At 43.2% G+C, this 26,129-nt stretch overlaps 1 protein-coding gene across 1 annotated transcript in view; it reads left to right on the top strand.

Moving 5' to 3' along the window:
- CYSLTR2 (cysteinyl leukotriene receptor 2) overlaps nucleotides 1–24,786 on the top strand; it is a 29,636-nt gene extending 4,850 nt beyond the window's left edge. Inside the window, exon 2 of the mRNA XM_012812746.2 lies at nucleotides 23,726–24,786. Coding sequence (XP_012668200.1) covers nucleotides 23,741–24,784 — 1,044 coding nt within the window. The 5' untranslated portion in view covers nucleotides 23,726–23,740 and the 3' untranslated portion in view covers nucleotides 24,785–24,786. The remainder of the gene's footprint in view (nucleotides 1–23,725) is intronic.
- Nucleotides 24,787–26,129: the final 1,343 nt, after the last annotated feature.

Genomic DNA, 26,129 nt, shown 5'->3' with positions numbered 1-26,129 from the left:
TGCTGCTTGACCTCAGTGGGTGAGCGGTCTGGTGGTGGGGTGCTGCCCTGGGAGGTAAGTGCTGGGGCAGGAAGCCCATGGCCAGCCAGGACCTGGAGACCAGAGAAGACTTTTCTGGGAGAAGCGATGTTTAGAAAGATCCTGAGATTGGGTGAACAATAGCCAGGTGGTGACTGGGAACTCAGAATGAATAGCCAAGAGCGAGGCTGCTATGTTGAAGGCATAGATGTAACTTCCATGAGGCTGAATGTCCTTTGCTGAGAAAGTGCTGAGGAGAGGAGATGCTGGATAACAAGACCCATACTGTGAAGAACCTGAACGTGAACTTTATGCTGCGGTGATGGGTTGTAAGCAGAAGAGTGACATGCTCACAGGCGCATTTTGGGAAGACCAGTCTGGCCCCTGTGTGAAGACTGATTTGAGAACAGCAAAAGTGTGGCAGGATTCATGTGGAGGCTGTGCCTATGGCCCAGGTGTCCTGTACTAGCTCTGTCTTGAGCTGACCCCTGAGGCGGAAGGATGGAGCTGACGGAGGCTGTTGGGTAATGAGACCAGGGACCAGGTCTGTCACGGAGGAAACCCAGGACCGCAGGATGATTTGGAGAAGGAGGTGAGCCCGTGCTTGCCTTTGCTTCCTGCCCACTTTGTTCTAGCCAGACACCCACTGTCCCTGTGCTGCTGGCAGCAGAAGTGGCAGCTCAAGGAATATGTACCATGTGCACACAGTGTAGCTGTGCTCCAGGCTATAGGCAGTGCCACTGCCCTGGGTCCACTCAGTAACACCAGGTGCTTGGTTACTTGCTGACAGACACACAGTCAGCCAGGGTAAAGCTAGAATTTGGATCCAGTTGGGATTTCTTCCAAAGGTTTTCTGTGATATTACAGTGCCTCTCTATCATTTCAGGAAACACAGATGGTTGACAAGCTACCTGTGCATGTCTTTTCTTGCTCTGAGAAGTGAATAGTGGAATGTGGAATGCCTGGGTAGAGAAAAGAGAAAGAGGGAATTTTAATTTGAATAACTGGGCTACTGTGGAGCCCCTGACTAGTGTCATTTAGTCACCTTGATGATGGACAGGAAGGTTCCTGACCCTGACCAGTAAGTAGGAATATATGGGATGAGGAGGACAATGTCTCTGGAACGACACTTGTTGACCCTCTGTCTTGGAAATCAGATTTGGAAATTGGAGACTCAGATACAGAAAAGTTCTGTGCCTTACTCAGGTCACACACCAGGTTAATAACAGACCACTTCCAATTGTCCTTAATACACTGGTGAAGTACATTAGAAAAGGACAAAAATGTTAAGATTTTTCGATAAAATTAAATCCATAATCAGCATTATAGACTCATGTTATATTAATTAAGGCTAAGGAAAGTTTAAAGAACCAAGGAGAAGAAAATATTTCATCAAAATAATGCTTTTACTGGGGAGGCTGAGGCTATAGTGAGCTATGATCTTACTATTGCAGTCTAACCAGGGCGACAGAGCAATACCTTGTGTCTTAAAATATATAGTGCATTGTTTTGTCTAGAACCAGAAGAAAACCCCATGCAGCCAAGGCTATTCTTAATAATAAAAGCAAAACCAGAGGTATCACTCTACCAGACTTTAAGTTATATTACAAGTCCACAGTAATCAAAACAGCATGGTCTTGGCACAAAAATAGAGACATAGACATATGGAATAGAATATAAAACCTGAGATAAAACTAGTCTCTTATTGCCATCTGATCTTCAATAAACCAAACAAAAGCATACATGGGGAAAGGAATCTCTATTCAATAAATGGTGATGGGAGAACTGGACAATCACATGAAAAACACTGCTTCTCACCACTTATAAGAATTTACTCCAAATGGATTAAAATATTTAAACCTAAGACATTAAATGACAAAAATCCTAAAATAAAATACTTCGTGGGCAATCACAACAACAAAAATAAACAAATGGGACTTAATTAAGCTGAAAAGCTTCTGCACAGCTAAAGACAGAACAATTAAAGCAAACAGACAACCTTCAAAACAGGAAAAGATATATGCATGTCACAAATCTGACAAAAGGTTGATAACTAGAATCTACAGAGAACTCTAATTAATTAGTAAAAAAGACCAAACAATCCAATCTATCACTGAGCAAGAGACGTGAACAGACCTTCTCTGAGGAAGATAGATGAAGGACTAACAAACACATGAAAAAACTTTCATCCCTAATCATCAGAGAAATGCAAATCAAAACCACTATGAGATATTACCCAACCTCATGAGAATGGCCCACATCACAAAGTCCCAAAGCTACACACAGATATGGAGAAAAGGGAAGACTTTTACACTATTGGTGGGACCTCAAACTAATACAGCCTCTTTGGAGAGAAGTATGGAGAATCCTCAAAGAACTCAAAAAAGACCTTCCATTTGATCCCTCAATCCCATTATTAGGCATCTACCCAGAAGAAAAAAAGTCATTTTATCATAAGGATGTTTGCACTAGATTGTTCATCTCAGCTCAATTTACAATCACTACAGAAGTGCCCACCAACCCATGAATGGATTCACAAGCTGTGGTGTATGTATCCCATGGAAAACTATTCAGACATAAAAAGATGGAGACTTTACATCTTTTACATTAACTGTGATAGAGTTGAAACACATTCTTCTTAGTAAAGCATCACAAGAAAGGAAGAGCAATTACCCAATGTACTCAATACTAATATGAAGCCAGTAGATGAACTAATACACACCCACATTAGAAAAGAACTCAATTCAATTCAAGTTGGGAGGAGGGAGGGGGAAGATTTGAGGGAGAGGGACTGTTGTGCTCCCACCTAATGGGCACAATATAAGGGTATATGGCATTCCTCCCGGGTGGGGGACACAACCACAGTTGGGATCTTACCTAACAAATGCAAACATTGTAACCTGATCATTTGTATCCTCATCTTGATCTGAAATAAAAAATAATAAGATGAAATAAATATTAAGAGCTATAAAAAAGTAATAATAGTAATGTTTTCAAGCTGGGTATAGTGGCATGTAGTCCTTGCTACAGGCAAGAGGATCACTTCAGCCCAGGATTTCAGGGCCAGCCTGGCCAACATAGCAAGACCCCATCTCTAAAATAATAATAATTCTTTCAAACAAAAATTAAGTCATATCTCCAAGCACTTCAGAGCCCCCCAAACATGTTTTCTTTGTGTTGAATTTCTGTTGGTTTATTGTTAGGGCTGAACGTTAATGTGGATGGATATGAAAGAGAAGCTAGCTTTTAGAGACTATTAGAGAAAGAAACAAAAGGAGATTTAACAAAGACAGAGGGAGGAAAAAGGGTGTTTGAGATAATACCATGTACTTGTTCTTGGAGGCAGAGGCATCCGCTCCCGTGCTTGGACTCTAACCTTCTGTTGGGCTTCAGCCCTGCTATAACCCAGGGGATAAGTAGTTCTTCTAGGAGCATTTGTCACCTCCAAACAATGCAAGAAAGAATGAAGTGGTGAAAGGTCTCCAGTGTTAAGGGGGTGGTTGATAGTAAATGTGTCCGTCATCCACAGGCACCTTTTGGCACAGGAAAATTCTCAATAAATTTCAATGGACAATGTGCAAACAGACTAATCAAGACAAGAAAAGATAGAAAAAAGGCAGCTGTTGCTAAACCCTCAGTCCAGTGCTGGCAGTGGCGGAGTCTGACGTGCTGGCCACACAGACACTTTCCCAGCTGTCATTTTTTCACCCATGCAGGTCTTTGCCCTGACTGTGGCTCTGCCAATACATATCTTCTTGGGGAGTCCCTTTTCCGTCTGTCCCTGTACATGTGGTAGAAGATGTCACATCCTGTGGTCTGGACATAGTTCTTTTTTCAGTGGAAAAAGGCCGCAGTCATTGCATGCTGCACATCCCGCCCCACCCCCGCTGGCCTAACGGTGGATGGTTCAAGAAGGCCCAGCAGCCTTAGGCAAGTGGTTCCCATGAGTTTTCAGGAGCCAGAGAAAGTTCCAGAAAAAGGAGATGGCAGATACAAAGTAAAGGGTGTAAATCGGTAGCTGGGAGAAATTACTGAAAAGTTGGCAACCCAATTACTATGTTCTAATTAGACAACTTAATATTATGCAATATGGCATGTCTGGACTTTGGAACTAAAACAGGAAATGAAGATAATAAAGTTCAGGAGTCATTTTGAGTATTTCTGAACTTTTTCCAACCATTCTGGGATTTAGTCAGCAGGCAGGTCAGAGAGATCAACTCATGGCCAAAATCCCCAACATCCCGACTTCCCCAACACCCCCTCTCCCCAATCCGGGTGGGTTTCTGAGGAATCTGAGGAGAGATGGAGAAGAGAGGTAGAAAAATCTGCTTATAAAAGAAGCCAACTATTTACTATTACAGTCGCAGACCAAGGGGGAGGGTTCAGGAAATGGCCCCACAGAAGCAGTTTTTGAACATCTGGTTAAGCTGGGCAAGTGTACATGCAAAAATAAACCACAGGTGGGGCCAGTCCCAGAGCCCCCACTGGTATGCAACCAGTGTGCTCAGTTGCCATAGCCGGCGCACAGAGCAGTCTCTGCCTTGTAATGCCCGGTCTATTAATAAATCAGTCACATGCCAGTGGGGGGTATTCAGAGACTAACCCTACCCGTGGTTTGTTTTCCCATGGGTGGTTGTCTGCCTTGACCAGATGCAAAAACAGCTCTGGGAAAGTCAGCTCCTGATCTCCACTTTTGTATGGGACTGGAGTTAAAGCCACCTCACCCTTACCGTGAGGGTTATACAGATCTTCTCCCTGCGAGAAAACAGCACTTTCAGAGACGGGTCCTCAGAGCTCCAGCACACCCAGAAATCTGAGTCCCGTGAGCTTCAGAGCCAGTCAGCCTCTATTTTGTTGGGATCCAAGAGGAGAAGAACTTACAAGCTCTGAGACTTTCAAATTGGCATCTTAAAAGAACTCTTAAGAGGAGGGCAAAAATGAAAAAATAAAACCCCTCCAGCCTCAGTTCAGTGTCCCTGCAGGGAGAACTGTCAGGTCCCTCCCTGTCCTGCACCTGTTGGAGAGAATCTCTGCAGGGGATTTCCAGTGCCATAGATGCCTATTAACAGTTACTCACTCAGAGCAGATTGCCAGCAAACATTTCACTGGTGGGCCAAGCTGTTGACTCCCCAGTTAGGCCATGTGTGGCAGTGAGTGGCATTCAGAAAGCAAAGGGTCATCAGCCTGGTGGTCCAAGAAGTGACTTGCACTTTGGGGCTTTCTAAGGCTTTGGGGGTGACAGGGTGCAGGAAGAATCAGCACACATGGAATTCTCCGAGGTGCTGAGCACATGGAAACAGTCCTGTGAGGCTCGCGCCCTCCACCCCACTTAGAGATCAGCTCAGTTCTCTTCCACCCGGAAGCTTAGAGATCAGCTCAGTTCCTTGTTCAGAAAACATTGTCAGCTTGGTTATTTTTATCCGTATTTCTGTTTTGATTTGCAAGAACTTACTGCTCTTTATCCCTTTAAAAAAAAAATTCTGAAAGCCTAACACTGTTCCTGAGAGCCAAAAAGATCTAGGAAGCTTTACATTTCTATGTGACTCTGGAGGGTTACAGCTAAGCTCTGAGGTAGCAGCTCAGACTTTAAGAACAGACCCTCAAGATACTCCTCTGTTTTGAGGGGCTATATTAGTTTAGCACTTCAGAGCCTCTGGGCTATGTGCTCTGCAAATATGTCGTAGAATCCTTTCTGGACAACTTTAGGGAACGAACTCTGTGAGCCCTTGAGTGACAGTAGCCAACCCACACCCACACAGACATAGAAACATACACACACATATACACACATACATAGAAACATACACACACATACATAGAAACATACACACACATACACATACACATACATAGACACACACACATACACACACATACATAGACACACCACATACACACACATATACACACATACATAGACACACACATACACACACATATACACACATACATAGAAACATACACACACACACACACACATACATACATAGAAACATACACACACACACACATGCATAGTGCCTTCTCTGGTCCGGGCCCTGTCCTGGTGCCATTCACACCTCATCTCACTTTGTCCTCACAACAGCCCTGCAGAACAAGGACTATCACTAGCATTATCCCCACTTCACTGACAAGGAGCTAAGGCACGGGGTGTTAAAGTCACCTGCCCAGAGTCTCAGATCTAGTCCATAAGCCGGTCAGATGCTGAGTCCTGAGCTTCGTTCTCTGTGGCCTGCAGCTGCTTTCCCGCAGCCGAGAGCAGCCCCTCTCAGGCCTCTCATCATTATTTTGATGATTAAATCATCTCTGAACCCTTGTTTTTATTAATTCCCTGAGAAAATTTTGCCTCTTTCATACTGTTTCTAAGTCTCAGATTTGTGGTTTGCTAGTAATAGTTCCATCACTGAGCGCTCCTCCTGTGGGACATCCCTCCCATTCATCATGCCATTTCTAGGTGAGGAAACTGGGGTTCAAAGGGGGTGAGTCACTTCCCCAAGCCTCACAGCTTCTTAGTGGCAGACTTGACCCTATTACCTTACACTTACTCTGTCCTGGGAATGATTCTGTGAACCACCAAGGAATTCCCGGTGGCTGCAAGTGTGCAGTGGCTCTGGGAGCTAAAATGCAGTTATGCTCTGAAGCACTTAGCTGAAATGAGGAGCCAGACAGCTGCAAACTGCAGGGGGGATACTAAGGCCTCTGACTATGGAGAATTCAAACCTATAAGACAAGGTGGTTAGACAAAGGCAAGAAGAAGGAGAAGCCTAATGAAACCTCACATTCAGCTGGACCATCAAATCCCACAGCTCCATGTCCCACATACGCCATAAGAGTATATATATCAGAGCAACTCTCACTGTGTACTGATGAGTAGACAAGTCTCATCAAATATGCACTCAGCAGAATAGGATATGCAGAGTCGGTAGAAGATCGTTCCTCCTGCAGCAAACCTGATGATCTAGAGAACCCCACATGACGTGCCCGTCCCAGTATCACCCACAGCATGTGAAGAGCCAGCGTGAGGCTGCAGCAGTGCACCCACGAGTGCCGAAGGAGTGGCAGGGGAGAGAGGCTGTGAGAAGTTCTGGCTGGTGAGGTGACGCGCAGGAGGCGATGCACATGCTGGACAATAAGAGGGCTTGGCTTGGTGAGAGTCAGCACCTAGCAGGTGGGGAAGCAGCTAGCACCACCCTAGCAGGTGGGGAAGAGGGGAAAAGGAGGTGAGAGGGTCAGAGGCCAGAAAGAGTTTCTGTTCTGTGGAAGGCACAGAAACGTGCTTGGAAAAGCACAAATCCAGGCCTGGGTTGCCTGGGCTTGAAGAGCCGTAAAAACAGTAACAGTGGTAATGGTGGAATCACAGTCTTCCGGGTGCCTTTATGTGTAGTGTTACATTTGGTCCTTCAAAAATGGGATCAAGGGGCATCATTATCCCCATCTTACAGATGAGCTTCCCCAGAGGCTGAGGGATATGTCTACCGAGTTAGAAAATGGCAGCCCAGGACCCAAACCTGTGCGTCCTTCCCACCACCTGCCACCTTGCTGCAGGCTCCACTAACTGCTGCTGACTCTCACGTGGGGACACACACGGGCCCAGTTGTAGAAAGTCTTACATTTCTGGTTGAGGAATTTGCATTTGGTCTGATAGGCTCACAGTGAAACAGAGATGGCATTTTAATTGGTTAAATCTAGCAACAGAGTATGGTTTAACTAGGGAAATCTCTGTAAGCAAAAGATGCTATGGTTTCTGGCATCAGCCAATAAAGTCTGAGGTGACCAGGGTGATAATTTACACATAGAATAAGGATAAAATACAAAAAACATCATGTAAAAACATCAGAGATAACTCTGCCATTTGTTTGGGTATGAGGTATAAAAGAAGGAACTAGAGAAATCACCCCAGTTGTGGTCAGCAGCTAAGTGGGATCAGTTTGAGGAGCTGGATAAATTCAGGTAAGGTCTGAGGCAGAGGCAAAATCTCCAAGTCAGACCATCTTGTGGACCACTAAAAGTGTGTGAATATAGATCAGGAAAAGCCACTTCAGTTCTCTCAGTTTCTCATGTTTTATTTATTTGTAAACCTGAGATTAATAATGCCAAGTTAGCCTATTGTGACAGACAAGTAGAGTAAATGAGATAACTGAGAAAAAAATTACTTGCACATTACGAGATGAAAATGAGATGCATCAAAAGGCATATCTTGGAGGCAGCGAGATGGAGCAGAGTCCCCAGGGAGGGTGACCCTGTAAGGGGATCTGGGGAGCATGAGCTGGGGCTTCAGTAGGGTGGCTCCAGTGGGGTGGCCATGGTAGGGTAAAGATGAGCTGACGCTAGAGCTCCAGAGCTGCAGGAGACAGAGGAGTGGCAGTTTCACAGGTGTGAGGATCACATTCTACAGAGCCACCCAGAAGGAAGTTTAAGCCAAGACCAGTGGAACAGGCTGGTGCAGAACAGGTGACCTCATGGTCTTAGTCTGTGAGATCAGCAGGTCTCATCAGGGGTGAACAGACTGGGGCAGGGTGGCCAGACTGCTGGAGATTAGGAAAAGGAAGAAGAGAGAGGGAAATGGCAACAAGGAGCCCACTGGTTTAGGGTGTTTGGTGTCCAGTGACAAGGAGAAATGGGATGGCCTTTCAGAGGCCACAGAGTTAGGAAGGAGAGGAGGACACTAACATGTGGCCACCTGTGTGCAGAGGGTGTGCAACAGCCAACACACGTGCTTGTTCCAAACTCAAAAGGTTTAAACACTTATGTGGGCAAGAGAGACTTGAATAGAAACTTATCTAAAGACAGCAGTTGAATGACCAAGAAACACATGAAAAAATGCTCATCATCTTTAATCATCAGAGAAATGCAAATCAAAACCACTCTGAGATATCGCCTATCGCCAGTGAGAATACCCCCACCACCACCAAATCTGCAGATGTTGCTGTGCATATGGAGAGAAGGGAACACTTCCACGCCGCTGGTGGGATTGTAAGCTCTAATACCACCTTTATGGAAAGAAGTATGGAGAATTCCTAAAAACTAAAAGTTGACCTTCCATTTGATCCTGCAATCCCATTACTAAGCATCTACCCAAAAAAACAAAAATTATTTTACCACAAAGACATTTGCACCAGAATGATTACGGCAGCTCAATTCACAATTACCAAGTCGTGGAAGCAACCCAAATGCCCATCAACCCATGAATAGATTAACAAATTGTGGTATATGTATACCATGAAATACTATGCAGCCATAGAAAAGATGGAGACTTTACATCTTTTGTGTTTACCTGGATGGAGTTGAAACACATTCTTCTAAGTAAGGTATCTCAAGAATGGGAAAAAAAATCCAATATACTCAATACTAATGTGAAGCCAATATATAAACAACTACACAATGATAAAAACATAAATATAATCTAGCAGGGGGGAGGGGAGAGGAGGAAGGGGAAGAGTGGCTGGATTCCCCTAATGTGCACAATGTGAGGGCGTTCAGCAGCCTCTCAGGCAAAGGGCTCAACTACTACTTGAACTTTACCTTAGAAGTGAAAACAATGTAACCTAAAAATTTGTACCCTCATATTAATTTGAAATTTAAAAAAAGAAAAAATAGATTTAAAAAAAAAAAGCAAGCCAGGGGTGGTGGCTCACACCTATAATCCTAGCACTGTGGAAGGCCAAGGTGGGAGAATCATTTGAGCTCAGGAGCTGGAGACCAGCCTGAGCAAGAGCAAGACCCCTATCTCTACTAAAATAGAAAGACTAGCCATCGTGGCGGGTGCCTGTAGTCCCAGCTACTTGGGAGGCTGAGGCCAGAGGATCACTTGAGCCCAAGTTTGAAGTTGCTGTGAGTGTGTGAATGATACCATGGCACCCTGCCCAGGGTGCAGAGTAAGACTCTTTCTCAAAATAAATAAATAAGACTTAGAAGAGTGCTAAGGTACTGGCTTCATTAGACTTGACCTAAAGATAAGGAAGCTAAGAGAGCAGAGGATACACAGCTAGAAAGCAGGAGGTTTGGAGTCCAACCAGGCCTCCGGGTATAACCATGGCCCAGGAACATGATGTTTTAAGGGAGAGGGGGAGAGAGGAGCAGGGTAAAGGCTGAAGTCATGTAAGGGAAAGGCTGAGTGTAGGACGCCAGGTGACCCAGGGAGAAGAGGGCACATCTTCCCTCCCGGACTCACCCCCTCCAGCAGCAGGTCCTTCACAGCTTTTGCCCAGCTGGAGGGCAGCCCTCCCCTGCTGCTGCTGTCTCAGCTCCCTGCCCCCACATTCCACATCACCCTGCAATCTCCAACGCCCTTTTACTGCCCACTTCCCTGGTACCTTTTCATCCCATTGACCTCTCTGTAAGGCAGCTCCCTCTTCATCCCCTCAGCACCAAGCCTGTCCGGTCCCCTTCTCCTCCCTCAGCCAGCGTTCTCACCATCTCTCCAAACCCGGTCCTCTCTGCCTGTCCTCCAGTAGTCCACATCCCTGTGGCATCCTGACGTCCTCACCTGCTCCACTGTCACACTCCCACGTAATATTCCCCTCCCCTGGCTTCTGTCGCTGTCAGGAGCAGACGGTCCCAGGCACTCAGGCTGTCCCAGCTTCTCCACCCAGCTCCCCAGGGCAGTGGGCAGTTCTGTCTCCCTTTTTCCTAAAACCCTGCTGTTAAGATCTCCACATTTCTTCCCCCATACAGCATCTTCTTCTGTGTCCCTTTTATTAGTGAAAGGCACCACTCCCCTCCCAAAATTCTTGGTGGACGCTTGACCCCCTGTTCCCTGACCTTCCACATCCAGGCCTCCCACTGTCCCGACAGCGCTGCCCAGGTCTGTCTGCCTGCTCTGCCCTGGATCACAAGAGCTCCACTACCCATCTGGCTGCTCATACTCAGGGTGCTGCTCACCTTTAGGGGCGTCTCACCGCCCTCAGGATGAAACCCCAACCCCTTAGTGTGGAGAGAGGCCCCCTCACAGGGCCTCTGCCAGCCCATCCTCCTTGCCACATATCGCCTAGACCGTCTGGTATGACTGCACTCGCCCAAACTCGCCATGTGCTCCCCTGGCAGCCTCATACATCCAGTCCGCTGTCTGAAACCTCTGACTCTCTCCTTAGATCTTTAAGAAGCTCCCCTGTCCCTCCAGGCCGGCTGCCGTCCCTCCTGTGCGCTGTTCCCAGGCCCCGTTTACATTTCTTTCTGTTGGTCCTTCTCCTCTCACAGGGCTTTGTCCTGTTAGCTTGTCTGACTCACCCTGGAGGTGCCTTTAGATCATGGTGTTTTCTCCACCATTGTGTACATGGGAGGCTCAAAGGAGCAGGACTGTGTTGTGACTGGGAACTGACAGCTGAAGTCAGGCCTCTTCCCACCACTAAACTGATGAGGGAACTTGGGCACACAGAGGTCCCGTGTCTCTGCACTTTGGTCTTCTCATTTATCATATGAGCAAATCAGGGAACCCGAGCTGTTAGCGAGTGAGCGCACCAAGGGCTTGTGTGCATTAAAGGAGTTGATGCCTGTACCCTGTACGGGAGGAGCGCTAGGTGGGAGGAGGAGGCTGGAGGGTGCGCAGCACCGCAAGTGGCTGCCCTGGAGAGTGAGCGCGCAGGCTCCACAGAGCCCTCGGGAGGGTGCAGCAGGACAGGAGGGTGGGAAGCAAGGAACAATGGGGACGGCAGATGTCATCCAGCAACCAAGGGCCTGATGCCATTTCCACAAGAGTTTGCAACATGGAGGTCCAAGTCCCAGATTCAGTGGCCAAGCCGGAGCTCCGAATGCCAAATAGCAGCAAGCGGGGAGGTGCCATCCCCCTCCCCTTGGCCAGGCCAGGTGCTGCATCTGCCTCAGGGCTGCTCTGCCCAAAATCCGTCCGCAGATCTTTGTAAAGGGGATACATACTGTGCCATCCCCTAGTCTTGGAGATGATTTGCTCTGCAGTAACTCAGCGCAGCGTCAGGGCAGCAGGACTTCTGATTACACAGGCTCACTGCATTGCCGGTGTGTCTGAAGCCCTGTGTCTGAGGGCCTTGGGCTTTGGGTCCTGCCTCTAAGAACTGGAGGTGGCACACCTGTGGGCTGGGCCGTGGTTGGTATCAACGGTGGGGTGCAGGGAAGGAGTTCAGGGCCCCACAAGGTTAATGTCTAATGACCCATGAGAATTTCTCAGAGATTTTTTTTTCCAAGTATTAATGAAATTAACTTCTGTGAGGTTTTAAACAGTTGCTATGACATTCAAAGTGTCAACATAAGCCATTCATTCTCATGCGATTTTAACTGGTCTCACAGAGTGTGTTTGCTTTTGGTCTAACTCAAACATGGGATCCCTATCTGCTTGCTCTCTGTTCCTTCATTGTTGTTTAATTACCAGGAAAGCTAGGAGATGAAGTTGTAATCTCTTCCTTTGTCTGGCGCCCCCTTTCAGACATAAACTGTGCTCACTGCTCTCCCATCAAGGCAGTGGAAATTATGCTGTCAAATTATTTCCCGGTTTCCCTTGAATTTACCTCTTCCTATATTTCTCTGCTTCCTGTCATGAATGTAAGTGGTCTGGCTGAATTTTGCAGTCATCTAGCAAGAGATTTCTTTTTTCCCTTTCTTCCTTTTTTTTTTCTTTCTTTTTTCCTCCTCCTAATTTTTTTTTTTTTTTAACAGTCCAGGGAAAAAGGTGCAGTGTGGTGTAGATGAATGATTTATATGGGCAGGAAGGAACAATCAAAATATTTTAAAGGTTTCTCAGGCAAAATTGTTGAACTTAATGGAATTGTAGATCTGGGCTGGTCCTGCATTTTGCTAGTGGCTCTTAGCTATGTGAGGTTTCTAGAAAAGGTGTTTATGTATTTTCTTTCTTTTGCCTTCTAGGGAATAAGATGCTCAAGTTATCAAAGCCCCCCAGCTTCTGTGGTTATTTTCTCCCTACAGCTGGGTCTTCTTGACAACCATGGACCACTTCCACCCCCCCCTTCCCCTAGCAAGCCCCTTGTGGGCCTTGAACCAACCCCAACTTCAGGCAAAGGAACTGAACCAACTGTGGGATTCAGGGTCACCCTTGGTGTTGATCTGATCCTGATCTTGTGCCCTGATTCTAAAATTAGGCTTCTCTCTTGTTCCTGAGATTTAGTTCCCAGCTCATTAGGGGAAATAGACCCCTGTCTTGGCATCCTCAGTAGGAGTCTCTGTGCCTAAGGCTGTGCCCAGTACCCAGGCTCTCTTGGACTCAGTGGCCAGACCTCCTCCTAAGTTCAAAGTCCCCCCTCGAGCAGTGGCTGGCAGTAAGGGCCTTGCTGCATGCAGACTGACTTGCCGGGAGATTCTGCCTCCCCAGTTGCTCAAGGACTCCTTCATGCTAGGGTCTGTTTGTTGATTCACTTCTCAAATCCTTGGAGGACCACCTCTTACCATCTTTTTTGATGGCCTCTTGTCTGTGGTCATGCCTGCTGGATACCATGTCCTGCCAGTGGTACGAGACACTCCCCCAGCATCTGTAGCTGACAGTTTCCCTGAAGGCTTGCCACACCCCAGCAAGGGAGGAATCCAGGCTGGGCCCCATCCCCACCAGGCTGTCCTTCTCACTACAGTCCACTGTCTCCTACTGGTCTTGATATGGAACAAGTGGTCATATTCACAGTAAGAGTTTAAGGACTTGATCGTTTTCAGGTCTATTTCTACTTTTTTAGGCCCTTCTCTGGTCTCTTACGTAGAATCTTGGCTCCAAAGTCAGGTTCTTTAAGACCAATATGGGTTCTGCACGGCCATGTGAATGGACAGGACCCTGTCTTTGCCAAAAAAAGACCATGTGTAATAGAACATTCCCATGAAAATTCCTCTGTCTGGTGCCATCCCAGTCTTATTTCCCTTGCCTTGCCTCATAGGCCTGTAGACTCTGTGTATTAACTCTGGTTCTAGTGTCCCTCCCATCCAGAGCTGACACAGAATTGTGACATTAATCCAACTCCACATTTGTGACATGACTTCGCTAAGGCATGCTGCTTGTATGCCCTCCGGGCATTCCAGCTGAGTTCCTTATGTTTCTGCCCTTAGTCCTCCTGTGCTGGCCCTGCCAACTGACAGAAATTTTAGTTCACCGTAACACTGAGATGAGACACTGTCTCCAAACTTCTCTCTTTGTTGTATTCCCATTTCTGAGTAAGGCTTGCAGAAATCCAGCCTCTGTGTGACTGTTTCCCTTACCTGTAGCTGCAGCCCTGACCTGCCTTCTGAGCTCTGAAGTGCACACTCCCCTCTATAGCTGATGGCCTTGCCATTCTCCTGAAAGCCTAAGCTGGAAACCTCAGATGTGCTGCTGAGATAGATGAGAAGGAGAGAACCATTATCCATGTGATCAGAACCAAGGCCCCAGGGGGTCATCTCAGACATAGGCTTAAACTCTCAGCTTTACATATGAGAAATTTCATCCTAGCAGTTGTCAAGAAATAAAATTATGCCCACGAAACTCACAGGGGACAAAATGTTAACCACAAATTCTGATTTATAAGTTTATAATGGAGATTATAATGGGGGATTCTACTTTCACTTTACTGGATTCTTCCGGTTCATAATTTGCAGCCCATTTTCCCAGAAAGACTTGGCTAAGCACATAGGTTATCAGAGGGCTCCCTGGAAGGAAAGAATGGGTCACAGCAAAGGAGCAAAGCAGTCTCGAGAGCTTTTGATAAGAAATATCTCAGGGCAATCTGAGAGTAAGCAGGGTTTCTGAAGGGTGAGCCTTTCTAGGGAGCATCAAGGAGTCTACTTCTCACAGCCTGGGAATGCAAGAGTTGATGTCATCAACTCATCCCTGATGGCCAATGGGATGTCAAGTGTTGAAGCTGGATCATTCCTACATTCATCCACGAGGCCAGAGCAGCTGGGGAGCACTCACTCCGTGCCCAGTACACTGTGAAGTTCACACTCTTTCTGCTTCTCATGTAATCCTTACAACAACCCTATGAGACAGATATTACATATTTCCACTGTAGTTCAGTACATCTGGGTCCTAACCTCACATACTTGTGAATTTGACTTTATTTAGAAGTAGGGTTTCTGCAGATGTAATGTTAACATGAGGTCAGACTGGAATGTGGGCGCTAAGCCCAGTAGGACTGGTGTCCTTATAAGACAAAAAGAAGACATAGAGGGACAGTGCCATGTCACGAGAGAGTCAAGAGATTTAAGTGAGGTGTCTACAAGCCAAAAATTGCTGGTGACCACCAGAGACCAGAAGACACAAGGGAGGGTTCTTTCCCAGAGCCTTGGCAGGAGGTACAGCCCTGCTGACAGCTGGGTTTCAGACTTGCAGCCTCCAGAACTCCAAGAGGGAATACATTTCTGTTGTTTTAAGCCACCCAGTTTGTGGTACATGGTCAAGGTAGCCCTGGGAAACCAGTACAATCTCCATTTTGCAGATAAGGTAAGGGGTGCTCAGAGGTGCTAACTTACCCAGTAGTGTGGGCTTAGAGCTGCCTGGGTCCGAGCACCCGGACCCCACTCTGCCTTACTCCCTTGCTGGCAAATTTGAAGCATTAGGTAAAGAGTCCCTCTCTTTTCTGTCAAAAATCATATTCCAGGCAGACTGTATAATCACTTCAGCATTTTTCCAAGTAAGATTGTATAGAACATTACTTCTATAAGATGTTACCCTGTGTTCATGTGCAAAAAAGTTTTCAGGGTCAAAAGAAGGAAGAGAAATTCTGTATAAATTGGGCTTCTTTTTTTTTTTTTTCTACAGAACCGCATAGAGCCTTGAAGGCATCATGAATCTCCAAGACAGGGAAACTGAAGCTTGCTGTAATTCTTAGGCTGATTTTCCCCTTGGAGCCTTTGTTTATACAGAGGGTCTCATGGGATTCATGTTCTGTGGAAGACATTGTGGGAAGTGTTAGATTAAAGGAAAAAAAATCCTGTTTTGTTTTTTTTGTTTTGACATCCTTTTATGTGCCAATCATATTTTTAGTTAACATCCTCACATAGGTCTCTGAAGGAGAATTGAAAAACATCTTTGCTGCATCAGAAATAATGTTTATAAACCATCATCTCTTTGGATAGATTAAATTAACTCATGCTTTTCTTTACCATACCTCTTTTATTCTTTAGATCATTATGTGGGTTCTCAGGGTCAATGTCTTCTAGACTAAAGCCACTGGGAATATATCAGTAGGTAAAACAAAGTTGGGTTTATGGACTTCTTGTATCCAGGGAAAATATACACCATTGGAAACTGGATTGTCTCAGGAAGGAAGTGTTACAAAGGAATTGTAGGATGCTACTAGGTAATTTGAAGGTAGGATTCAAGGAATCAGGACTTTGTAGAAACAAACATGGTTATTGTATGACAGCCTCTGAAACAGGGACCCAGATTATCACACCCAGGTAATGAAAACATTGTCCCCCAAAATCTACCTCTTCTTTTCTAGGCATCCAGGAAGCTTTCCCCCATAGTCATGGGTTGTTCTGCAGTTTGCATGCAGGTACCACAAAATTGTTTACTTTAGCATAAATTTGCCTTTGAGTAGCTAAGAAGTTAGGTGTTATGTGATTATCCAAGACAACTCTGCCCCATGAATTTCCAGAGCAAACGGTGTAGAGTTAACTTTACCAGCATCAGGGACGTGTTTTGGAGGATCCTTTCCAGTTGCGCTATCCTAGCCATGGTAGACGTTGTGCACATGGTGTGATGATTCATTTTAGGTGTGGACTAGACTGGCTTCAGGAATACCTGTTGCTTCTGTGAACATCTGCGAGGTGTTTCCAGAGCAGATTATCGTGCAAGTTGGTGGTCAGGGTGGGGAAAATCACCACAGTGTGGGTGGGCAGCATCCGGTTAGCTGGGGGCCCAAACAGAGCAGGCAAGAAAAGGATTTGCTCTCTCTCCTGACACAGGGACACTCCTTGTCCTACTCTGGGGCATTAGAACTCCAGGCTCTCCCAGGGCCTCAGTTTCTCATGCTTTCAGCCTCAGACTGTCAATTACACCATCAGCTTTCCTCGTTCCAAGGCCTTTGAACTCAGACTGAGCCACACTATCAGCATCCCAGAGATGCTCCAGCTTATGTATAGCCTGTCATGAGACCTCTCAGCCTCCATAATTGCATAAACCAGTTCCCCTAATAAATCTCCTGTTGTATATCTCCATCTGTCTGTCTGTCTGCCTATCTATCTATCTCCTATCTATCACATCCTATTGATTCTGCCTATCTGGACAACCCTTGACTATGACAAACACAGCATATAACAGAGGGAGTCAGTTGTCTAATGCAATCTATGCTTACCTCTTTTGGAAGTTTCTTTGTATTCACTTTAGGGAAAGATGATTCATTAGAGTGGTAGTTTTAAGCACTTGAAATTCTCTATTCATTTTCCTGAATACACAGGATGAGTCAGTGTGTGGCAGGTGGGTCCAAATAAGAAGCATTGTCCTAGTAGGGCAGACTGTACTGACACTGGGAATTTAAGAATCATTGATCACAAGAGGAATGAACCTTTTCCTTTCTGTGGTGTGGATGTGTCACTGAAGGGGGGTGGATGCCTTCAGAAGAGTCAAATAGGTCCTACAAAGCAGACTGGAGTGTCTCTCAAGGAATAAAGCATTTTTATCCAAGATATGCTGGATCTTTGTTCTGACTCCTGAAGGGCTACGTATCACCAACAGGGTTGTAAGGACCTCATCGGAAGTGTTTTGTTGACACAAGGTCAATGTACAATTTTTTAAGACCAAAATTTAGAATTCATTATGTGAGGGAAGCAAATATCAAAAGGGATAGGTAGAAGAAAATTTATTTTTGAAATTTTTTTTAAAACTAATTAGTAACCAGCCAGACACAGTGGCTCATGCCTGTAATTTTAGCATGCTGAGGGGCCAAGGTGGGAGGATGGCCTGAGCTCAGGAGTTCCAGACCAGCCTGAGCATCTCTATGAAAATAGAAGAAACTAGCCATGTATTGTGATGGGTGCCTGTAGTCCAAGCTACTCAGGAAGCTGAGGCAGGAGGATCACTTGAGTACAGGTTGTTGCGAGCTATGATGATGCCACGGCACTCAATCCCAGGGTGACCAAGTGAGACTCTGCCCCACACACACACAAAATAAAAGAAAAAGAAAGAATAGTAGCTATAGTCTGAGGGCTTGAGAGGGAGTTTTGTTTTTTCTTAAGTAGGAGAGGACCATAGTGGGCCAAAAATAATTGGATGAAGACTAGGGAAGTCATGTAAGGTAGTAGAGATGGCCAACGTACAATAACAGCCAAGACGGCTGGCTGAGGAAAGGGAGAGAAAAGGAATGCTGAAAAATCAGAAAATTAATTTTGCTCTGTCTTGTGTGAAAGCTGTGTCTTTTGTCAGTGGTTTGTCCCATTGTTCTGGACAGAAGCTGTCCATTTATGTAACTCTTCTGGTGAATTTCTGAGGTCTCCCAAAGGAACGGGCTTCCTGTATTTGGGAATATACGTCATTTTAGTTGAGAAACGTGAATCCAGGGTGCATGTGAAGATTCCAATCCAAGATTAGGACTGGAGACTTAATTCTGTGTCAGTTGTTAACAGTACTTAATAAAGTCCTTCCCACAAAGTTTCTAGAGAAGTTTTTCCCTGATGTCTTCTGTGAAAGACTAAATATCTAGGTTTCAGAGCACACAGAGGCTGCTTGTGTGGGTGTTTTGGAAATGCTACTTTCCTACAGTCATCACACTAGGTTGTAACAGGGTAGAATCAAAGACTGAAAGTAACTCCCAAATACATGAGGTAGCCTCTTAGAAACTCAGACGGAGATGAGTTGTGAGTCCTGAAGGAGACTGATCTTATCAAGATGGAATACTTAGGCCACTGAAAAAATTGAGAGTTCTAGAATTCCTTCAATTCTCGATACTTTCACTGATGTTTGTGAACAGCAAAGTTTTTAAGTAAAAGTTAGACTCTGGAGTTCTTTATTAATTGGAAGAGTAAAATGTGTGGTTCTATTACTAGAAAGGCAAGTTGGGATTTCCAAATTGGTAACTCACATACAGAATTAATCAATTTTTTTCTACCATCACAGACATAGCTACTCAGCAAAGAAAAGTCTTAACACACCCTGTGAGTAAACAATGCCAGGACATATTAACAGACCTGCTGGGAAATGTTCAGAGAAGCCTTGAGGCTTTGGTTGTCTGTGTTCTACCTGGGATTGTATTGACATGAACAGGGCGCCTATTCGGACATCCTTGGCAATAGCCTTGTAATCACACCAGAAATGCTGGTTTAATATCATTGCTAGTTTATCTCTGCTATTGTAGAAATATCACGAAGCAGTTGTGCTAAATTCTGCTTTTACTGTAGGTGTCTCCTTAGGCAACAGCAAAGCATCTCAAGGTTCTTTAATTTTGTCTATTTTATAGGCATTCTTATAGTGTCAAGAGATCTCTTTATTTCTAAAGCATTTTGAATTCATGGACTAATCTAAAATCATATTCTTTATATCATTGTGTAAGTATTTGTTCTTTAATCTTTTTCTAGCAGACAGGTCTAAATGAAGGCAATTAATTCAGCCATTTGAACTTATATTATTTCTTGAAAAGCTTATATTTTAGGATAAATTCAAGTCACTGAAGCATAGCCTACTTGGAAACTTTGAGTATTTCTCTTTTAGTATGAACCAACAACAAGCAAAATTAAATTGGGGATATCCAAGAGACACTCTAGAAGGCCCATGCAAGGGGAAGAAATAACCAATGGTGGGCTTCTTTTTCTATAGATGAAGGAAGGACGGGAGCTAGGTTTAGTGTGTTACTATAATGTTTGATGATATTTGAAGGGAAACCAACACAATTTCATAAGAGATAAGGTGACTAGCTGGAAAATTCCAAGTTTTTTCTATCGATTAAAAACAGCAGGAAAATTATTAAGTTTGGTGGAGACCATAGAACTAGTGGTCCACACGCCTCACTGTATGTGCTATAGTTCTTACACAGGACAGCCATGTCATGGTGCAGCTGCTAAGTCTAAGGAAAGACTGAAATAAACAATAAATCTCTGATGATGCCCATGTGATTGAGCCTCAACTGGTTGTATGACAAAAAGGGAAAGAGGGAAAAAGGTTTGTGATTTTAGAATGCTGGGGGAAAAAGCTATTTGAGACATAGTTATTATAGTACTGTATACTTAAATGTGAACACGGTTGTTTTAACTCAAAAAAGTATATAATCCTTGAAAACTTAAAAGCTTAACTTGGAAAAAATCAACTTTTTATTTATCAGCTTTTTATCACTCTTTGGATAAACAAAAGAGCTCTCATAGTCATTTTAAATTAATTAAACTTCAAAGGATATTTTGAAATCTAATTATTCCCATTGTCCCTCTATCCATAAGATGAAAAAACAAATTTTGTGTTATCCGATAACTACTATTGTAAACTTAAAGATAGTTTAGACACAAAAATAAATATTAATAGTTTGATTATTACAAATTTGAGGCCTAAATTTGGAAAGGGAAAGCCAAAAATTGTTGTTTAAGGAGATAAAATATAAGTCATAATTGTCTACAGTTGAGAAATAATTTAGGCGACACTGTAAGAACACACCACAATAGTTTTTAAGAAATTTTTTTCAAACAAGAAATTTTTCAAAAAATTATTTTAAAGTGCCAAAAGCACTAAAAGTTAAAGGAATATTTTATTGACAAAAAGAAATTTTTACTAATATGGACATAAAATAACTTATTATATTATGTTAAGAAGACCTGAATTCTAATTTTACTTTTTTATGCACATTATTCATGTGACAGTCTGCAGTAAAGAATTTATTGATATGCCTTTACATGTATGCATTATGCATACCAGATATGTAAATACATAAATAGGTAATAAAATTAAAATATTAACTATAGCTTTAAAATTAAACCTACTGAATAAAATAATGTGTGTATCATAACAAATTTGCACTCTGAGAAAACTTCTCTAACTTTCTTAATAAATAAACAGAAACCAGTTTATTATTCTATATACATGCTTATATTTCTCTGTACTAACCATATATATTAATTATCATCTTTAATCAAAATAATCAACTTTCCCGTTCAGGCTTGAACGAAGAGAGAAAACCAAAGTTATTTAAATGTTTTCCTGTCTACTATGATTTATTTTGTACAATTTAAAGAAGTTTGATGTATAAGTAAATAATATTGCCATTTTTATGAAATAAATTAAAAATTTATATTTAACAACCAGTGTTTGTTCTTACTTAGAATTTATCTAGGCATCCAAAGATTATTTATTAGTGAATTATTTGCCTAAGATCTTAAAGTTACTTAAGAATCAGGAAATTGCAATTTCAGTTAACATGTTAAATCCTTATAATTTGTAGCATTGTAAAAATTAGAGAAAACTAAGCCTTTGAAAATCATTATTATCATTCATACAATACTCTGTGTACAATTTTAAATTGTAAAAAGTCATGGAGATCCTGGAATTTTGTTTAACTCGTACAACCAATGTAGAAAATCTAATTTAATTAACAACAACAAAAAAATCTAGGCTTTTATATATCAAAATATTATGTTGATGCTAGTTTTCACATTAAATTAGTTTTTTGAAGATTCTAATTCATGCCAAAAATTTAGTCTTCTTTTACCTTGAGGATAATCCCTTTTCTTCTTTCTTAATAATCATATTAAAGGCTATTATATAAATATACTTTTAGTGCCCACGAAAGGAAATATGATGTATTAACTTTTTCTTTCTTTCAGACATTTTCATTGTTTGTCAGTATTCCTAGAACATGCACATGGAAAGTAAAAGGCTTATTTCATAAGGTAATCATTAATTTCAAACGGAAGGGAGAAGAGAAGAGAGGGAATAGAGAAAAAAATGAGAGAGAAAGAGAAGGGAAGGGAGTCTACTTCAGATTAATAGGAAATTAGCACCGAAAAGGCTTGTTGTGTTCCCTCTGAAAAGAGAAGAAAGAAGGTTACGTGTAGAAAAACAGATTTTGAAATATAACATTAAAAATGTGATGTTAAAAACTGGCTTAAACCCTTAGAGATTTTATCAATTAATCTAACTTAAAAGACAGCACTTATTAAAAGCCAAATTATGGACATAGAGGAGGGGATATCTCCAACTTTAAACAAAAGAATCTCTCTTAGAAACACAAGGCAATAGCTTGCCTCTCTGGAAGTTTCTTCACTTTTTCTTCTAAAGTGATTCTCGGCTCGGCGCCTATAGCTCAACCGGCTAATGCGCCAGCCACGTACACCTAAGGTGGCAGGTTCGAATCCCCAGCCCGGACCTGCCAAACAACAATGACGGCTGCAACCAAAAAATAGCCGGGCGTTGTGGCGGGCGCCTGTGGTCCCAGCTACTTGGGAGGCGGAGGCAGGAGACTCGCTTGAGCCCAGGAGTTGGAGGTTGCTGTGAGCTGTAATGCCATAGCACTCTACCCAGGGGGACAGCTTGAGGCTCTGTCTCAAAAAAAATAAAAAAATAAAAAAATAAAGTGATTCTCAAGTAAACAATCTTGTTTATGTTGAAAGTTCCCCAAGGTGGCCATTGCAATTCCAGATCATCCCTGGTGAAATTGTGCCAGCTGTAGGGATAAGCATGCACATTTGTGTTTCAGTGAGGACAGGTGAAGCACACAGGTTCTGGCCTGGATGGTGTGCAGTTTTAGGTGGAGGGGAGCCCACGAGAGCTAGAGGGTGGGTGATGATGGCTCTGGTCTGATCTTGAGTCTCTGGAATTGACAAAGAGTAATTATCTACAGTCAGAGCTAAAATCAAAATAAAGCACTGGATTCTCTAAGTATCACATTATGTATATATTATTTATCACAGTCTGTTAGCATCATCATTTTGCCAGTTCAAGAGAAGTGTAGAAACTTTACCTCCCTTTATATCTCTTTATTTCCCCTCATTTATAATATAATAATCTTAAATAACTCCCTATATATATTTAGAACCACACCAGAGAGTATTATAGTTTCTGTTTCAACCATCCAGTAAAACTTAGACTCAAAAAGAGAAGGAAAAACTATTGTATTTATTTGTGTTTTTGCTTACCATTTTCTTTTTTCTTTTCTAATGTTTTGAGGTGCATTCTATTACTGATTCCTTTCTGTTTAAAAAGCTTCCTCTAAATAAATAAATAAATAAATAAAGCTTCCTCTAGTCATTCTTTTAAGATCTATCTGCTGGAAAGAAATTCTAAGTTTTCTATCATCTGAAAACATCTTAATTTCTCCTTCATATCTGAAGGATATTTTTGCTAGATATAAGATATTAGGTTGACAGGTCTTTTTTTTCAGCACTTGAGAAATGTGCCATTTCCTTCTGTCCTCAATACTTTCAAATGAGAAATCTGTTCTCCAGTATTTAGGCTAGAGTATCACAGGGAGGCACCCATGTGAATATGGGCACTAGGCCACAAATTCTCCAAGTTTGAGGCCCTGGCTTCACCAAACAAATCAGTGGTTACTCTACATTCTACAAAATAGGACATTTATTATTAAATGTAATGGCATATATAGTAAAACCTTAACTGGGGTGGCACCTGTGGCTCAAAGAAGTAGCCCCATATACCGGAGGTGGCGGGTTCAAACCCGGCCAAAAACTGCAAAAAATAAAATAAAATAAAATAAACTTAGCCAATATTTTCTTAACTCATCTTCAAAGAAAAACTAGTATTTCTCCTTATTTCATTAAAACTTAGGAAGATATAATCCGTGATAAACAACAAAAAAGGAAAGTAATTTTTTGTGTCTGTTTCTTTTTAACCCAGACCTGAAAGAAACTTATGTTTTTGCCTACACTCATCTCCACATCAGAAATGGAACCAAATAGCACCTTCAACAACAACAACAATGACAACAATAACAACAAGAACGAGAATTGCACAGTTGAAAACTTTAAAAGAGAGTTTTACCCAGTTATATACCTGATAATATTTGTTGGAGGAACCTTGGGAAATGGCCTCTCCATATATGTCTTCCTGCAGCCTTACAAGAAGACTACATCTGTGAATGTTTTCATGCTGAACCTGGCCATTTCGGATCTCTTGTTCATAAGCACGCTTCCCTTCAGGGTTGACTATTACCTTAGAGGCTCTAACTGGATATTTGGGGACCTGGCCTGCAGGATTATGTCTTACTCCTTGTATGTCAACATGTACAGCAGCATTTATTTCCTGACTGTGTTGAGTGTGGTGCGTTTCCTGGCAACTGTTCACCCTTTTCGGCTTCTCCACATCTCCAGCATCAGGAGCGCCTGGATCCTGTGTGGGATCATATGGATCTTCATGATGGCTTCCCCAACAGTGCTCCTGAAGAATGGCTCTGAGCAGAAGGGCAATGTTACATTATGCTTAGAGCTGAATGTCAGTAAAATCACTGAATTGCAGATCATGAACTATGTTGCCTTGGTGATGGGCTTCCTGCTTCCATTCTTCACACTCAGCATCTGTTACCTGATGATTATTCGAGCCCTATTAAAAGTGGAGGTCCCAGAAGCAGGGCTACGAGTTTCTCACAGGAAGGCTCTGACCACCATCATCATTGCCTTGATCATCTTCCTTCTGTGTTTCCTGCCCTACCACACGCTAAGGACCCTCCACCTGGTCTCATGGAAAGTGGGTATATGCAAAGAAGGGCTGCATAAAGCTGTGACTGTCACACTGGCCTTGGCAGCAGCCAATAGCTGCCTTAATCCTTTGCTCTATTACTTTGCTGGGGAGAATTTTAAGGACAGATTAAGAGCTGCACTTAGAAAACATTCACAGAAGGCAAAGATGAAGTGCAACTTTTCTGTCTGTGTGTGGTTGAAAAACGAAACAAGAGTGTAAGGTGATGCCTGTTTTTGTATCCTTGTGTCCACCTTCCATCACTCACAGTCTCCAAATAGTTTTCTATTTACATCATTCCCATTAAGTATCAATTCTCAACATTTAATTGACTGTGACTTTTGATAATAAGACCTACTTCAAAAATCTTATTAGGTGTATTTTCAGTGATTGAGTCTTGATGAGGAAGATATAAGGGAATGTCCCTACTCAAGTCTCACAGGCTAAAATGTCAGACTGGTTAGAAAATGCAGAGCATAATGATTCTGTGTTAGATCTGTGGCCCATCAGGCATCACAAATCCTTAACTTTAAGGCAGCCCCAAGTTCCCCCCAGCAAAGCTGCAGGAGGCCCCAGAGCAGATAAGAACAAGACTGTAAAGACAAAGGCTTGCCTCTGACAAAACAGAGCCATGGTCCCAAGTAGGAGCAGTGAGAGAAAAGACAGGGTATAATTTGAGGCCAGAGAGAGCTGGTTATAAATAGGGGAGAGGAGGAATTTTACTGTGAAGAGAGAAGACCTTTGCCTCTCTTTGCCAGAGGAGTGAGAAGGATGGGCAAAGTAGGAGGAAGCCGTGCAGCGTTTCCCTATAATCGAGGAATTTTACATAGAAGAGGGGAGAATTGGGGTTGTAGGGGCATGGACATTTATCTCAATTTTACTTTGAGACTGGGTTTGACTGATTTCACTGCAATTCTCATTCCTTCCCTTTAATCCATGGGATGGTAGCCAAAATCCAAGAAGTAGCTCTAAGGGTTTGGGTTGAGCACTCAAGGAAAAGGTGGAAGGCAAGTTGCAAAGGTTGGCGTACCTCTGAAACTCCATTAGCGGTTCAGCAGAATGTGAAGAAGGTGATGCTGCCTCCCCTTTGAGAGAGTATAGAAACACACTAGATAGATAGTTTATCCAAAGCCCCATTCTATCCACTGAGACAAGGCTAAGAACACTACCCACTGCTACCACCATGACACTGTACTGTCAACAAATAAGTGTCCTCCTCATGCTGGGAAGACTCTACGAGGCCCTGTGCACTTATTAATCCCATTTAACAATCACACCAAAGCTCTGAGTTCCCATTTTTCAGAGGAATAAACTGAAGTGCAGTGAAATTAAGACACTTGTTCAAGTTCACACATCTAGTAAGTCTTAAAAACCTCCATGCAGAAGTGTTGTCTGTGCTCTCCCCATTATTACCCTAGTAAACCTCCAGGAATATTGGCTGAAATTCTGAATATGGGGCCCTCTACCCCACTCTTGCAAGAAAAGTAAGGTTTTCTCTTTGGGGTTGTTTACCCAGGCCCAGTGGAGAGCAGAAAGGAAATGGTACTCTGAAGCTAGGAAGAGACTA

Source organism: Otolemur garnettii, unplaced genomic scaffold (assembly GCF_000181295.1).
Source record: "Otolemur garnettii isolate 467f Iridium unplaced genomic scaffold, OtoGar3 scaffold00221, whole genome shotgun sequence".
Classification (NCBI taxonomy): Eukaryota; Metazoa; Chordata; class Mammalia; order Primates; family Galagidae; genus Otolemur; species Otolemur garnettii.
The sequence above is the reverse complement of the archived record's forward strand: the minus strand, read 5'-3'. Positions and strand labels throughout refer to the sequence as shown.